The 15,967-nt window shown below is 44.8% G+C and overlaps 1 protein-coding gene across 1 annotated transcript in view; it reads right to left on the minus strand.

Annotated features, from left to right (window-relative positions):
- The window catches only part of LOC146344779 (collagen alpha-4(VI) chain-like), a 134,385-nt gene that overhangs the window by 77,769 nt on the left and 40,649 nt on the right, over nt 1-15,967 (minus strand). Inside the window, exons 7-11 of the mRNA XM_084858185.1 lie at nt 13,743-14,348; nt 11,290-11,913; nt 9,199-9,750; nt 2,608-3,165; nt 800-1,384 (exon numbers count right to left, since the gene is read on the minus strand). Of these exons, the coding sequence (XP_084714311.1) occupies nt 800-1,384; nt 2,608-3,165; nt 9,199-9,750; nt 11,290-11,913; nt 13,743-14,348 (2,925 nt within the window). The remainder of the gene's footprint in view (nt 1-799; nt 1,385-2,607; nt 3,166-9,198; nt 9,751-11,289; nt 11,914-13,742; nt 14,349-15,967) is intronic.

The following is a 15,967-nucleotide window of genomic DNA, read 5'->3' on the forward strand; positions in this document are numbered from 1 at the left end:
GTCAAGTGAATTGTAACAGCAAACAAGGAGATGTGGCTAATGCTTTTAGGGATTCCTTTCTCACAGGACCACCTCATGTCATTTTGCTGTTGTAATGAAAGATTTATTTGGCTGTTCCCCACTTCTGCATCTTATTGAAGCCACAACTGTTTCCTGCTTGAAGGGAAAACGGTAAAAAAAAGGTGCTTTTTGAGAGTGGCCCCAGGCTCACTCCATTCCATTCTGGGATTGCCTTCTGAACTCAGACTTTTTAACTATGCATTGTCTTTTAATACATTCTTTTTGTCTTGCATTGTCTTTTAATAAATTCTTTTTCTGGATTAAGTCCTGAAGCCTTGGCTCTGTTTTCCCTTCCCGGCTCTTTATGGGGACATGCCACTATCTAGACCCTGGCTGAGTTATGCATGCAAGCTCCTGTTAATTTGACCAAGGGCACAATCCCATGCATGTTTAGACAGAGAAAAGGCCTACAACTCCCAGCATGCCCCAGCCAGCTTTGTAGGAGTTGTAGGCCTTTTCTCTGTCTAAACATGCTTAGGTTTGCGCCCTAAGGTGCTAATTTGCTGAACCTCCTCTACCAAACTGACCGCAGCAATACAGGCAGGGGCTGCAGAGGAAAGACGTTCCCCTAGCATAGGCTAAATTCCCCATTCATCTGTTATTCCTGAGGGGCTCACTCACCAAACACAGAAGTAGGTTCAAACATGTATTATAGATGAGTGGTGTGAGAGATGTTATGAACATTAATGATAAATTAAGTGTGCACATAAGCAAAGCTCATTTCAAGGGTTCCAGTTACCTCTCTTTGTTCCATCACATATAACATGAGTGATATTTTTATGTAAACTTTCCAGCGCATTATAACTTGGAGCAAAAAACCACCTTCCCTTGTCACCGGCAATTTCTTCAAGTTCTGTTCTACTGGCGTCATCCACCCCAACAGCAATTACATGAATATCTTCTTGTTTCAAAGCCTGTACTGCTGCTGGAAGCATGGGTCTATCCGTCGGTGTCGTTGGCTCATCAGTGATAAGTACAATCATTCGTGTGACACCAAGAATTGACGTCCGGCCACTGTAAGCTGTGCCAAACCTTTCCCTTGCAAATTCCAAAGCTCTCGCTGTAAAGGTGAACCCTCTCAAAGGTGTTATCTTAGAGATGGCTTCCCTGACTTGCAACTTCATGGCATACATATTCAGGGGGAATTGGTCTTTGGGAGTGGTGCTATAGACGACAGCTCCAAACTGAACATTGTCTCTTCCCACCACCGAGTCGTTTACAATAGCTTCCATGAACCACTGTATACCCTTGAACTGCAGTTCTGTAATGTCGTTTGATCCATGCACTACGAAGATGATATCAGCAACTTCAGTTCGTTTGCACACTGCAATGGAGAGAACAAAGTAACACTGTTATCAATGGAGTTCTACTCTCCATTGTCATACGTTTCTTTGACCCTGTTGCTAACTGTTCAGCTGCTTCTTTAAACATCTGTCTTTTTAAAAAGTGGCATAAAATGGAAGGGAGATGAGAGAAGAGACTGACTAAGGGTGTAAACCTATGCATGTTTAGACAGAAAAAAAGTCCTAGAACTCAGCATCCCCCAGCCAGCAGTGGCTGGGGGATGCTGGGAGTAGTAGCACTTTTTCCTATTTAAACCTGCATAGGATTGAGCCCTAAAGGTGGCTAGGATGCCTGCATTTTTAATAGGTGTGATGAAGGGGGGAGGGTTGATAGGTGCAGCTTGTCATGCATGGGTTAAAAGAAGCTGAACACGCCAATCTCCTTCTTTTACTCAACTGTTAAAGGCACAGGAGTGCTGTCCTCCTTAGCATCTGGTCACCCTACTAAGAACACAAGAAGAGCACGCTGAATCAGACCAAAGGCCTATTTAGCCCAGCATTCTGTTCACACAGTGGCCAACCAGATGCCTATGAGAAGCCACATGTAGGACAGGAGAGCAAGAACATCCTTTTCCTTGTGTTCCCCAGCTACTGGTATACAGAGGCATACTGCCTCCAATATTGGAGCTAATACATAGCCAGCATGACTAGTAGCCATTGATAACCTTATCCTCCATGAGAATCAATAGCTGATGGCACTTAATCCTGCCCATCCATTGCATGCAAGCTCTCAGGGCAGTTTACAAAAGTTTTTTAAAAACCACAATAAAAAGCAGAAACAGATGCAGCAAATCAATCTTAAAAACAAGAGCTTTGGCCACTAACAAATCTCAAATCTGAAACTGGCAGGTTAAATATCCAGGGCTGGCGGAAGACATTGTGCTGCCTGAGGCAAAAGACAAGATGGTGCCTTCCCCATTCCAAGTCCAGAAACCAACTGAACGGTCACTTGAATCTTACTTCAACACTGGCAAATGGACAACGCACCTGAGGGCAGCAGGCACTTTTAGGGGATGCAAGACGTGTGGCCTCCTGAGCTCTGTGTTCCAACGCCTTGCTGATTCTCCCCAAACAGTAGAGCTGGCCCTATTATACTGGCTTACATTTTTTAAAAGTCTTGGCTAGACAGTGGAAAGCAGGGAGAACGGGAGCCAAACAGACCTCCCGAAGCAAAGCGTTCCATGGTTTAGGTGCAACCACTTACCTTCCTCAGGGTTGCAAATTTCAAACAGTATCGTCCTGTCCAAAAACATAAGGGAATGAAAATCATCCTCAGAAAACACTTTGTCCTGACTACCAGCGATCTCTACAAGTTGGGAGGTATTTGCTTTTAGTATTCCAATGGCAAAGATAATGACACCTTTGTTCCTAAGGGCTTTGGCAGGTTTTTGCACTTCATCATCAGATTCTCCATCTGTGAGCACTATCAGATACTGCTTTATTCCTGGACGCCCTCCTCTGGATATATCAAAGTAAGGGGAGGCAAAATCTAGAGCTTTCCCAGTCTTTGTTCCTTCTTTCATCTGTGTCATTGCAGATACAGCTTTCCTCAGATCAGTCTTGTCGTTGTATCTGTTGAGTGGGAACTCTTCTTTTGGCTTTGTGCTGAACTGGAGCAGTCCAATCTGGACCTTATCAGCTCCAATATCAGACCTGTTCACAATCGAATGAATGAATTCCTTTGTCTGATCAAACTGAACTCGATTCATACTTTCCGAAGTGTCAATTAGCAAAATAATGTCAGCTTTCAAGTTTTTACAGGCTGAAAAACAAAACACAACCGAGAATGAAAGAAGGGAAATGAACTAAACAAATATGCTTAACGCCAAGGGACAATCACAGCAATAGAGCATTCATATGGTTCAAATTGTTAAGTTCAATAGTGTCTTCTCAATCATCTTCACAGATTAATATTCTAATGTGGACAATAGTCTGCACTGATGTGATTCTTACCAGATGACTTTGCCAAAATTAATAGAGTTTGTCCAGAACCTATGCTGTGGCTCAGCTTTGCATTTCTGACCTTCCGTTGTTTAAACAAAATGGGATTTCTTCCCGGTTTCTCTCAGAAGATACAAGATTAATGATTTAGAAGTTAAGTAATTCCCTCTCTGATATGAAACAAATAGACATGCTTCAGACTTTGCATAGCAGTTGGGCTCTGCTGGGTTTTGGGGTAGTAGTGGCTAGAGTGTTAGACTGGGAGTCGGGAGATCCGGGTTCTAGTCCCTACTCAGCCATGGAAGCTCGCTGGGTGACTTTGGGCCAGTCACAGACTCTCAGCCCAACCCACCTCACAGGGTTGTTGAGGTGAGGATAAAATGGAGAGGAGGAGGATTATGTACGCTGCCTTGGATTCCTTAAAGAGGAAAAAAGGTGGGATATAAATGTAATAAATAAATACATGTATAAATATGTATGCTGTGAAATCCCATACAATCCCTGAAAGTGCAACGGACACATGGTAGGGAGAAAGCGTCAGTCATGTCCCCCTGGTTCATATACCAAATGTTTAGGGAAGCACATTTCCCCTTCATATTGTTCACATTTACTGGGGCAAACACTGGTGGAACCCAGCTGCTGCATAAAGTGCCAAGCGTCCCTCATGCTTACAGAATACAGAGAATTATTGCCATGTGAACCCTAAAGAATAATGAGCTGAAGTACTGTACCATCTTTTATTGGACTGATGCCTTTTGGTAAAGGACTAGGCTAGCTTTCAAGAATATTCAAGTTTCCATATCCAGAAATTCAAAATCTTACATCTCTTTTGAGATAGGCAACATTGATCCAATAAAAGGAACGGCCATACCAGCCTCCTGCATGATAATTTGACATTCGATGCATTTCTATTGGATTAACTGGAAATATTGGTGTTTTAGTTGTGGCTTCTGCCACAACACATCTCTAAGAATGACATTAGACACATGTGGGTCAAAGGACATGTGTTAGAAACCCCTGCCGATAGTACAACCTTCCCCAACCTGGCACCCTCCAGATATTTCAGTTAACTCCTAACATTCCTGACCTTGGCCATACAGACTAGGCCTGATGCAATGGGAGCTGAAGCCCAAAACATCTAGAGTTTTCCAGGTTGGCAGTGTCTTCCCCCATTCTATGGTGAGACAGTTGCATGTACATCACACACAGAATTGGCTTTCAACATATATTGGAAAGCACTGGGAAAACATGCACATGGTCATGTCAAGTCACTTAGTCATGTTGATTCTGAGAGTATAGTGAGTGTGCCCCCTTGCTACACTTGAGCTTAGACAATAGGTCAGGAAGTGATGAGAGCACCCCCTAAACAAGACATTCTGCGTATTGGATTCGGATTGCAAGGGTGCCTGCAAAAGGGCTCTCGGGGGCTGCACCACAGCTGTTGAATATGCTCCCCTTAGACCAGGGGTGGGGAACCTCTTTCGGCCCAAGGGCCAAATTTGTTTTTGGAGACGCTCTCAGGGCTGCATTTCAGTGTTGGGCGGGGCAAAGACAAAGGGGATGTGGTCAAAATGACAAACTAATACCAAAAAAATGCAAGCATATTGTTGCTTAAAGCTCTTCGTGCCAGTAACTAAGTCTTTGGAGAGACATTTCAGCATTTTTAAACCTTTTACGGGAAAAATTGCAAATGCCAGGAAACTACCAATTGGTGGTTGGGGGAAAGGGGCGCTCTGGGGAACCCTGGAGGGCTGGATTTGGCCCTCAGGCCTGGGGTTTCCCAACCCTGCCTTAGGCATCCAACAAAGCTCAAGCATCTTTTGGAAGCTTAGTAAAACATTAGATTGGGGCTGTCTTTTGTAGGTCAGGGCTCTGCAAAGGAAGAGCTGGGTTTCACCATATGCAACATTCTTAGTTGCTTAACAGGATCTTAATATCAATCTCAATGCACACTATATTTGCTTTGAGATTATTGTTACATGCCTTTTGGATCAGGTCGATGATAAATTTATAAAAATGTATCCCTTTTTAGAACTCTTGTTCCTTTTGCTGAGTCTTGCATACTGTTTTTAAGCTGTGTTGTTTTAAGCTGTGTTGTTTTATTGTTTTATTTATTGATTTGGGGGGGTTAAATTCTTTTTAGTTATATGTTATTTGTGTGTATTGTCCATGTGTTTTTATGTAAATGGCTTTTAAACCTTGTAAATTGCATTTTAATGTTTTAACTTTTGTAAATCACCCAGATTGCTTTGGCTATGGAGTGGTATAGAAATGTAAATAATGATGACGATGATGATGATGATGATGATGATAGACATCACCCTCAAGATTGCAGGTTTCTTGTATGCATGGGAACACAAAGGCTATAGTTCTGATAAGCTGCCCACCCAAACCTTGCCTCACTGGCAAAACGCTTACCAACGTATTTTTTCCAAAGTGTAGTGAATCTACACACACTATTTTAACAAGGCCCCATTTAACAATTTCTTCTTCTACCAGATGACTTCATTAGACTTAGCAAAGGATCAGTGTAATTGAAGTCAATGAAATTATACCCTATCTGAAGTTTATCCTTAGCTATACTGTGGTATGACTATCAGAAACACATCTGCGCCTCAAGATCTGCCAAACCGCAACCTATTTCTTCGAAGACTATAAACAGGAGACTGAAAACTTTGCTTAGCTCTGTTTACATAGCAAAGGTATCCTGAAATTACACTATTTAGGGATGGCGGAGAATTTCTCCACGAATCTCCAGGAGGCCGAATGCCAACGCATTCGGCCCCCTGAAATTGGTGGTGAAATTCTTTGCCACCCCCCGCCACCCCCAGGATAGGACTTACCTCCTTCGAATATCCCTCTCGGCGGCGGGTCCCAGCAGCGTTTCGGCAGCGTTTCAGCGGGGGCGGGGGCAGCAGCCGGTCTTTCGACCGGCTGCCGCCGCTGCCGCCATTACAAAGTAAAGTAAAAAAACAAAACAAAACACGTGATAGGCTACGTAACAATTTACGTAGCCTATCACGGCTAGCTTTTCAAAGTCAGCCATGATAGGCTACGTAAATCGTTACGTAGCCTATCACGGGTGACTTTGGGGGGGGGAAAGCGCGTACGCAAATGGCGGCACCCATGGGCGCCGCCATTTGCGTTCCTTATTTGGGCAGGGGTAGTCTACGTAAAGATTTACGTAAGGGCAATGCTATTTACGTAGACTTCCCGTGCTATTTACGTAGACTTACGTAGACTTAAAAGATTTACGTAGACTTCCCGTGCCCAAATAAGGAACGCAAATGGCGGCGCCCATGGGCACTGCCATTTGCGTACGCGCTTCCCCCCCCAAAGTCACCCGTGATAGGCTACGTAACGATTTACGTAGCCTATCACGGCTGACTTTGAAAATCTAGCCGTGATAGGCTACGTAAATCGTTACGTAGCCTATCACGTGTTTTGTTTTTCCCATAACTTTTTTATTTCACGGCCGGGGAGACGGGGCGCTCCCCGCCAGCCTGAATTTCGGCCGGGAGGGGCGCGGCGCCTTCCCCCCCGCCAAGAATTTCAGGGGGAGAACCGAAGCACCTCCCCCCCACCACGAAGCAAGCTGCGGGACCAGGTAAGGGACTTTCGTCCATCCCTACACTATATCTTTGGAGGATGTCCCATCCAAAGCTTGTTTATGGGTTACAAAATAAGAAGCAGGTGTTCCTAACAAGATCTGGCCTTGTAGTAAAGGAGATGTAAGACCCCCTTTCCAACTGTGTATGTTTACTCAGATGTATGTCCCAGTGTGTTCAACAAAGTTTATTCCTAGATAAGGGATCACTGGATTGCAGCCCTAGTCTTTGATTCTTGACTGGCCCAGGAGAATGGGGGCTACTTCCATTAACTATGGTATGAAAGGCGACATTGGCCAGATCTACACCGTGTGTCATATCATTACAATCCCATCATGATAACGTGATATCCCTCTTGCACATTTATACCTTGCAGAACACACAATGACATTAGTTGCAATATATTGGATAATGTGGGGAAAAAGCAGGAAATAATGCTACAAAAGCAGTATATCGAATGTGTAATGTGCCCCAACGGTTATCAGTGCACGTCAATACCACTATAAAGCAGCAGTATAGATCTAGCCATCATTTCTTTACTGTCAAGCCAATTGACAATGATGAAAACTAGTGGGGAAATTGTATGGGGCGTTTTGTTTGCCCAAGAGACCACCGTAAGAAAACGTGAGACGAAACGCAGGCCCTAGTAGGGATGTACAAAAGTCACTTACCTTTCCGCGGATTATGTTGATGGGGGGGGGGGAGGCGTTCCGTCCCTCCCCCTGGATTCCTCGACGGGGGGGAGGCGATACGTTCCTCCCCCCAGGAATCCTTCATGGCTGGCTGTGCTCCGCAGCAGTTCCGCGGAGCAGCCGGCCAGGCCCAGCCAGGCCAGAGCCGTCCGCAGCCGGATTTCCGGCAGTGGAGGGCTCTGGGGGGGGGAACCGCGTACACAAATGGCGGCAGCTACAGCCGCCGCCATTTCCGTTCCTTACTTTTGGCCGTCTTAATCTACGTAAATATTTATGTAGACTATGACAGCAAAAATAAAGGGGAAAGCAAATAGCGTAGCGGGCGCTATTTGCGTCCCTTTTTGATTCACCGTTTAACTTACGTAAATATTTACGTAGGCTAAAACGGCGAATCAAAAAGGGATGCAAATAGCGCCCGCTACGCTATTTGCGTTCCCCTTTATTTTTACCATCATAGTCTACGTAAATATTTACGTAGGCTAAGACAGCCAAAAATAAGGAACGCAAATGGCGGCCGCCGTAGCCGCCGCCATTTGTGTACATGGTTTTTTGTTTTTTTTAAACCCAGCCATGATTGATAGGATATGTAAATCTTTATGTAGCCTATCACGTCGTTTTTTGTTCTTGTTTTTTACAAGTCTGCAAATGGCGGCGGTGGCAGCTGGTCAGAAGACCAGCCGCCGCCGCCCGGAACATCCACCCCAGGTAAGTCTCGTCCCGGGGGGGATCCACGGGGGGGGCGGGGGGGCAGGCCGTTCCGCCACAGAGTTCGGGGGGCCGAATGCACTGGCATTCAGCCTCACCGAGATCCGTGGCAGAATTCTCTGACATCCCTAGGCCCTAGTCTTTTCCTTTCCTGGTCTAGGAGAGTGGTGATTGTTTGAAACTTGCTGAGGGTCCACTTATATGTAGAGAATGTTTCATGTATCCTATGATTGATGATAAATGTGTAATGAAAGACAATGGTTGCACATTTCCACCATAAATGCATGCATACAAATGCAAGTACTAACTCCTCACACACCCACACTCCATTCCAATGTTCTAAGCAATTCCTTATCCCTCACACAACTAATCATACAGCCTCATCCACCATTCCTTACCCATTCTCCGGCCTCAATCCATTGGTTCTTTCCCACATGTACAAAGAACCAATTCCAATGTTTCACAATGGTGCCTGGTAAATCATCAGAAGACTATACCACGTCAGAATGCACTCTAGACAATCACATCTTTGAATGCACTCCCACAGTTGGAAACTCTCTGCATGCACAAAGCAGTCATGTCATGGCAGGTATACCCTTGGATGGCATAATCCTGGTGTTATAACTACTGTCTAGAAATGGTCATATCTATGAGGACAACTGGGATTAATGGTGAAGTGAATTCTCTTGAGCTAGCACTCTGGAAACATATACATAACTGGTGAAGAAGAAGAGAAATACCAGTGGCGCCACTCTTCTAATGTGAGCAGTATTTACATGCATATATGGGACCATCAGAAAACTTGCTATGGCAAAGTTTGAGCATCTCTGATTTACGAAAACACCTTACCTTCAGGAGAGCAGATATCCCGCACAATGTCATGTTTGATGACCTTGAGGGAATCAAAATCATTCACAAAAAACATGCGGTCCTTTTCCCCAGCTATATCTTCCAGGTCTTTTTCAATGGCATGCTTGACACCGATGGCATATATAACAATCCCTTCCTGTCGCAGCTCTTCTGCCACTTGGATCACCTGATCCTGGGATTCGCCATCCGTAATGACGATAAGGAACTGGGGAACCTTGTCTCTGGCTGCCCTTTTAAACAGGCTCTGCATGTATCTTAAAGCCTCTCCAGTTAAGGTGCCACCACCTAGCTGCTCGATCACCCGGATGGCTTCCTTTAATTGTGGCACCGTATTGTACTGGCTAATCATGAACTCAATTTGGGGAATGCTCGCATACTGAACCACCCCGAAACGAACTCCACTGGCGCCAACCTGGAACATACTGATCAGTTCATTCATGAAGACTTTCATGTCATCGAAATCAGCTGGAAAGATGCTGCCTGAGCCATCAATCAAGAAATAAATGTCCGCTTCCTCAGTCTCATCACAGCCTAATGATTAAGAAACAGAGGATGAAAGATACGAATGTTGATTCAGTCACTGGGATGTCCAAGAATCTTTCTTCAGTTCCAAAAAACAGAAACAGAACATTACTTCATTTCCTAATTAGGTTCTAAGGGGTACTTAATTTCCCAGAACAACACTAAACAGCAGGGGAATACACAGCAGACAGCCATTTGACAAACGATAATTTGACACAGTGTACATGGAAACACTTAGTTTGTGTTGGCGGTGGTGATAACAGACTGTGAGTTGCAATGCTGGTCAAACCATTTTCCTATATGTTGGAATGGGGACAAATTTGCAGTGCAATATGAGCAGGCAGAAGGGCAAATTGAGCCCTTCCCGCATTCAAGCTCCGCCCCCTAAAATCATTTCTCCCCAGACATTTTTCTTCTGATGAGAGGTGTTTCCAGTCTTGGGGCCAGTGGAGGCTGGTGGCTCCGATGTCAGTGGGGCAGTGAATCAGCTCCGGGTTTCAGTCAGAACTCTAAAGGTTCTTGGATAGCTCCTTTAGAGTTCTGACTGGTACTGACTGAAACCCGGAGCAGATTCACATCCCCACTGACATCAGAGCCACCAGCCGCCACTGTTTGGGGCCCCACCGAGAGAAAAAATTAACCAAGAGAAGCAGCCTGGAAGGCAAGCATAGGTGAAAGTACAATTCCCTTCCACCCACTGAGTCTGTGCTTTGAATGCTCTCCACCTTCCTGCTTCATAAGAAATTAGCACATCTCCCACTGTAATGCATGGGCCATGCCACCCTAACATCTGGTTTAGTGATGAGCGAGCAGAAAAGTGCTTGAGCCAAAAGCCAGTTATGCCCTGCAAAAGTTCCTGGTGAATGCTTGCAAATCCTCTGACAATTGTTCACCAGGAACACACATGTGGCACAATTGCCAGCCAGTGATTCACCACCTGCTTTCCCCACCCTCTCCCCAAAGGGGGGAAAAGCCCAAGTCCCCCACCCCACCCCAGGAAGGTGGTAGCTGGCAGCAGAGAATTCTGTTGCACACAAGAGAAGCCCGAAGAGCCTCCCCACTGGCTATAGGAGACAAGCATCGCTTTTTGGCCCCCATCAAGATAATGGGCTGGACTACAAGCCCCATCATCCCCTGTGAGAAAAGGGGTCTTTTCCAGCTGAAGGCGTGGGCCACCTCTCCTGCACAGAGCAGAGCCTTCTATTCCTGCTGTCCCCTTTCCCTTCCCAAAGGTGAGGCTTTTGATGTTTTTTTTCCCTCTGGTAGGGAAGGAGAGAGGGGAGAGCAGGTAGCAGGCAGCTGGGTGGGCTTAATTAGAATCTAGGTGGGGGGCTTACTCGTGATGGCCTGCCCACCTTGATTCAGATGTCTTTCATTTGACAGCATCCCTAATCTAAGTTGGCTGCGATTGGTGCCGAGTGCGCGTGTGCGTGTGGACACACCAGCAGCAGGTCCAGAAAAATTCACAGACATCCACAGTGTGTCTTTGCATTTACCCACGCTTATTTGGATGGGATTTGGGGACTGATCATGACATGAGTCCTTTACCTTCCTTGAGGGTACGGGTCCGCACCGGAATGACAAATGCTTGCGAGACGATCTCAGTGCAAAGCCGTTTCTTGATTTTCCACTCTGTGTTGGATAGCTGCAAAAAAGATTCCAGGTCGGTGACGTGTTTTCTTGGGGGATGAGATGCAATTTTCTGTAGCTGGCCACTCTCCGAAATATTTTGGATGCCCACGGCGTACACGGTAACGTCATTACGTCGAAGCTTGGATGCAGGTCCAGTGAAATTATCTAGTGACTGGCCGTCCGTTATCACCACCGCCAACTGCTGCACTCCGTGATTCTTCCTGCTCCCTGCTGCTTTGGTAAAAACCTTTTCCCTTAGGAAGTCTAAAGCAGAACCAAGGTATGGCTGGCCACCACGATACGGCAATCTTTTCAAATAGTTCAGAACCTCTGACTTATCTTCAAATGTATCCAGGCTAAACTCTAACCTCGGTTGGTCACTGTAAAGTACCAAGGCAACTCGTACGCTATCTGGGGCAATATCCAGAGCACTGATCACCTTCAGCAGAAATATCCGGATCAGATGAAAATTCCCTTGACCAATCCTACTGGACTCATCCACAAGGAATGCAACGTCTGCCACAGATGCACTGGAGCAAGCTGTGAACAAAATAACCAAATTATAATGTTAGAAAGATGACTGTGTGCTAACTATGGGTGAGAGACACCGAATCCGTAACTATGAAGAGACACTGACAGCACTACCCTAGATGTGTCTACTCAGAGGTAACCCCACTGAGTTCAGTGGGACTTACTCCCATGTAAATATGTTTAGGATTGCAGCCTGAATTGTTAACACAGCCAATCTTGCCACAATAATAGCAAGAGAAAATGAGCAAAGGGAGGAGACAGTGGAGAAAGTTGCCCTACTGGTGAAAGGCAGCCCTAGTGTGATCAATCTGTGAGGGTGGGCATTTGTGGGGTATTGTGGGAACTTGGTGGAAAGGTAGAGAACAACACCTGCTGAGGACAAGTTACACCAACTTTCCATTGATCTTTTCTACATCAATAGGCTGTTAATCGGCTATTAATCCTCTGTATCTACTTTCAGTTTCATCACAGAATTGAGATCCAAGCACTACGGGAGAAATGTTTCCTGATTTTCTGCTAGATAACCTCTAGGTGGCACTCTAGTATAGCAGAATAGCACAAATACACAAGGGGACATTGCACTTTCTTTCACTTTCACAATTAAATGCTGCATTTTCCATGTTCTAAAAAAACCTCTCCAAAAGTGCTGGTTAGACACAGAAGCAACACTGGAGGGTCATGACGTAGTCTAAGAACCAGTAAACAAACATGAGTAGGGAATGATGAGCAAACAATAAATGCCTCATGTAGAAAAATCCACCATGAAATGTTGCATGAAAATTTAGTTAACTGGAAGTGCTGGAGCCTCTCAGAGGACATTAGCTGTTCTGCTACTCAGTCCCTCATCTGGGCCATTTTCAGAGCATTTCTATTAATACTTCACCCAGCAGGGAAGATGCTAGTGGAAGCTGGTGGTTCCGATTTTGGTGGTTCTGTAAATCCAAACTGGGTTTCCGTCAGAACCAGCCAGAACTCTAAAGGAGCTAAGCAAGGTGCTGAACCCTACCCCTGAATGGGCTCAGCACCTTGCCCCAAAATGGGTTCAGCACCTTGGTTAGCTCCTTTAGAGTTCTGGCTGGTTTTGACTGAAACCCAGAATGGATTTTCAGCACCACCAAAATTGGAGCCACCAGCTTCGCCACTGGAAGATGAATCTCCTTGTGAACTGTAATATTTGAAGGGGAAATACATTACTGCAAATACCCAAGAAGGTGTAGTGGACACCAATGAAGAAGTAATTGTTGGACACACAGGTCCCTGGTGTGCATCCATCTTGTGTTGAAGCAGTACTGGTCCTGCTTCAAAAATTAAGAGCGTTCTCCAGGGAAAACTCCATGGATAAGAACCAAGCCCAACTGCCATGTATAGTCAAGTGGGAATTGGTCCTAAGCCATAGCCCAAGAAGCTAAAGAGAAGTTCAGACATAACAATTTTAACTTTATTATCCAGACCAGTCATATAGCTGACCTGAATCAATCCATAAATATCTCACTATTTATAGACTGTCTGTGCCAATGTAACTAGAGCCAGACCAGTACCATGCATCACAATTTCTTTGGTCTGTAAGGAACTTGTTTTGATTGCATTACTGACTATATTGCTACAGCCCTTTTGAGAATCAAGGACATTCTAGTTCAAGGAAAATTCAGTTGGGGAAAATTCTCATTGTTACAGTGAGGAATGTTCACCGAAGTCACAGAGCTCCCTGAATTCTATTTCCCTGAATTTCATCATCATTAACATCACCACCAACAACACATTTTCTGGAGGCTAAATAAATTACAGGGTTCTCCTCCCTCTAATCTACATTAATGTGCAACGTTCTCTCATAACCGTACCTGCTGGCACAGCTGCCTCTATGGCATCATTGTACTGTTGCTGAATCGGTGTTTCCAAAACATCTACTATGTTCTTGCGGAGCTGACTGAGGGTCTGTACATCATTGACCTGGTAAACCAAGGGAGAAGTAGCTATCGCCTCCATTTCTTCCCTGTCGGAATTTAAGATGCCAGCTGTTATAACTTGTACTCCCATTTCTTTTAGTTCTTTTGCAGCTTCCTTAACATCATCCTCGGATTGAGCTGAGGTGACAACCACTGTAAACTGTGGGGTTCCTTGGTTAAATCGGCTCCCAGCTTCCTCAGTAAAGTAGACTTCTCGCAGAAATTGCAGGGCACCCCCAGTCTCCAGAGGGCCTCCCATTAATTGAGTGCTGCTCTGGATATGCTTCAGAACATCTTCTGTACTCTCATAAGTATTCAGCAAAAATTCTATTCGCCTTTCTCCGCTGTATTGTGCAAAGCCAATCCGGTACTTGTCAGCCCCAATGTCTAGTTGTTCAACAATCTGGGCAATTAATTCTTTTCCTTTTTCAAAGCTGGAGGATCCCATTGTTTCAGAGGAGTCCAGAAGGAAAACGACATCAGCGTAGTGCTTTGTAAATGCTAGAGGAAAAGTCAACAGTTTATTTTTAAGGGGACATGCTGATATGGAATAGAGCCTACATTTTAATTATCCTTTGAAACTTGTTATTTTTCATGGAAATTGTTATTTACTCAATGCACTTTCATACTGTGAAATTGTACTTGCATATATAATATGGGCTTTACGCACATTATATTAGTGCTGAAATGCAATTAACAAATAGCATCACATTACTTCTATGCTCCTTAACTTAAAAATAACAACAGGATGGCACTCCAAAAGCTATAAACACATGGGGTAGTATCCAATGTTAGTCCTATGTAGAGTAGACCCCTTGAAATGAATGGGACAAGTTAGTTGTGACTAACATAAATCTCATTCATTTCAATGGGTCTACTCTATGTAGGACTAACATAGGATACTACCAACTGAGAGAACAGCTCTTTGGTCAGAATAAGTATTTAAACTAGAACTAGAATCAAGGCCCCTTGGAGTGCTGGATCACCTCCTCTGCTCACCTAGCTACAGCATCATAAGGAGTGCCCTGTTGAATCAGTACAAGGGTCCATCACATCCAGCTAGGGATGCTGGAGAAATTCGAGACGGACTAAAATGAGCTCAGATTTCTAAAAATCCGACCTGCAGAATCCGCTGCAGAGTGACCCCCTCAGGCCGCGCAGAGTCCATGGACTTTCAAATGACTTTTTTTACTTTCCCGAAATTTACGCATATATATTCATAGGAAAATACATAAGTTTCTGCTGAGGAAATGTTGAATGGAATGGGGGACAATACGCTAAATGTTACGTACGGAGCTAAATTATGCAAATACTTACATAATTATTTGCGGATTTTTCTGCATGAAGAGAAAAAAATCATCCACATCCGTCTGTGGGCGGATGACCAAACAAAAGGCAACTGGCAATCCGCGAAACACAGACGGAGAGAATTTTACACAGTTCGTACATCCCTAAGTCCAGCTTCCTATGTACAAGAGACCCACCAGAAACCAGCTATAGGCATTGGCAACGGATGACTCATCAGTTCCTAATACTGACATGGTAGCAGACTTCTCGATCGTCATGAAAGGCTGATCCAGGACGTTGCATAGCATGCTGGAGCCAATTACATCGCAAATCAAGTTTAATAGTTTGAACCTATTGTAAGGGTGACTGCTAAAATTCATCAACAACTGACATTTCTGGGTGTGGGTTGGAGGGAGCAGGAGGTGACAGGAAAGCCCCTTTGCACAAGCAAGGGCACCTCTGCTCTTATCTCTGCTCAGAGATGGAGGAACATCAGGCACATTTGCAGCAGGGAGATCAGTAGTGCATGAGCTGGACTATTTTTACAGTAACTTTCCTTTTTATTGTCAACATGTTTTTTTCAAACTTTGTTCTAACTTAGGGTTGAAACAAACAAGTATTCTGATTCTAGCTGGCTCTCGCCTAACCTTCCTGTGGAACTCTATCCTATCCCTATAGCCCACCCACATGCTGGTTCCTTGGCTGGTTCCCATCCCTTCCATATTCCCTTTGCGGCTATCAACATTCCAACCTTCCACCCGTATGAATCTTTTGGACCTTTAACCCCAAGAACCCCTTGAACATGAGTACAGACTTTGCCTTTAGTACTGAGA

This window comes from Heloderma suspectum, chromosome 5, assembly GCF_057233095.1.
Source record: "Heloderma suspectum isolate Gila_16-S chromosome 5, 16-S_ref, whole genome shotgun sequence".
Lineage (NCBI taxonomy): Eukaryota > Metazoa > Chordata > Lepidosauria > Squamata > Helodermatidae > Heloderma > Heloderma suspectum.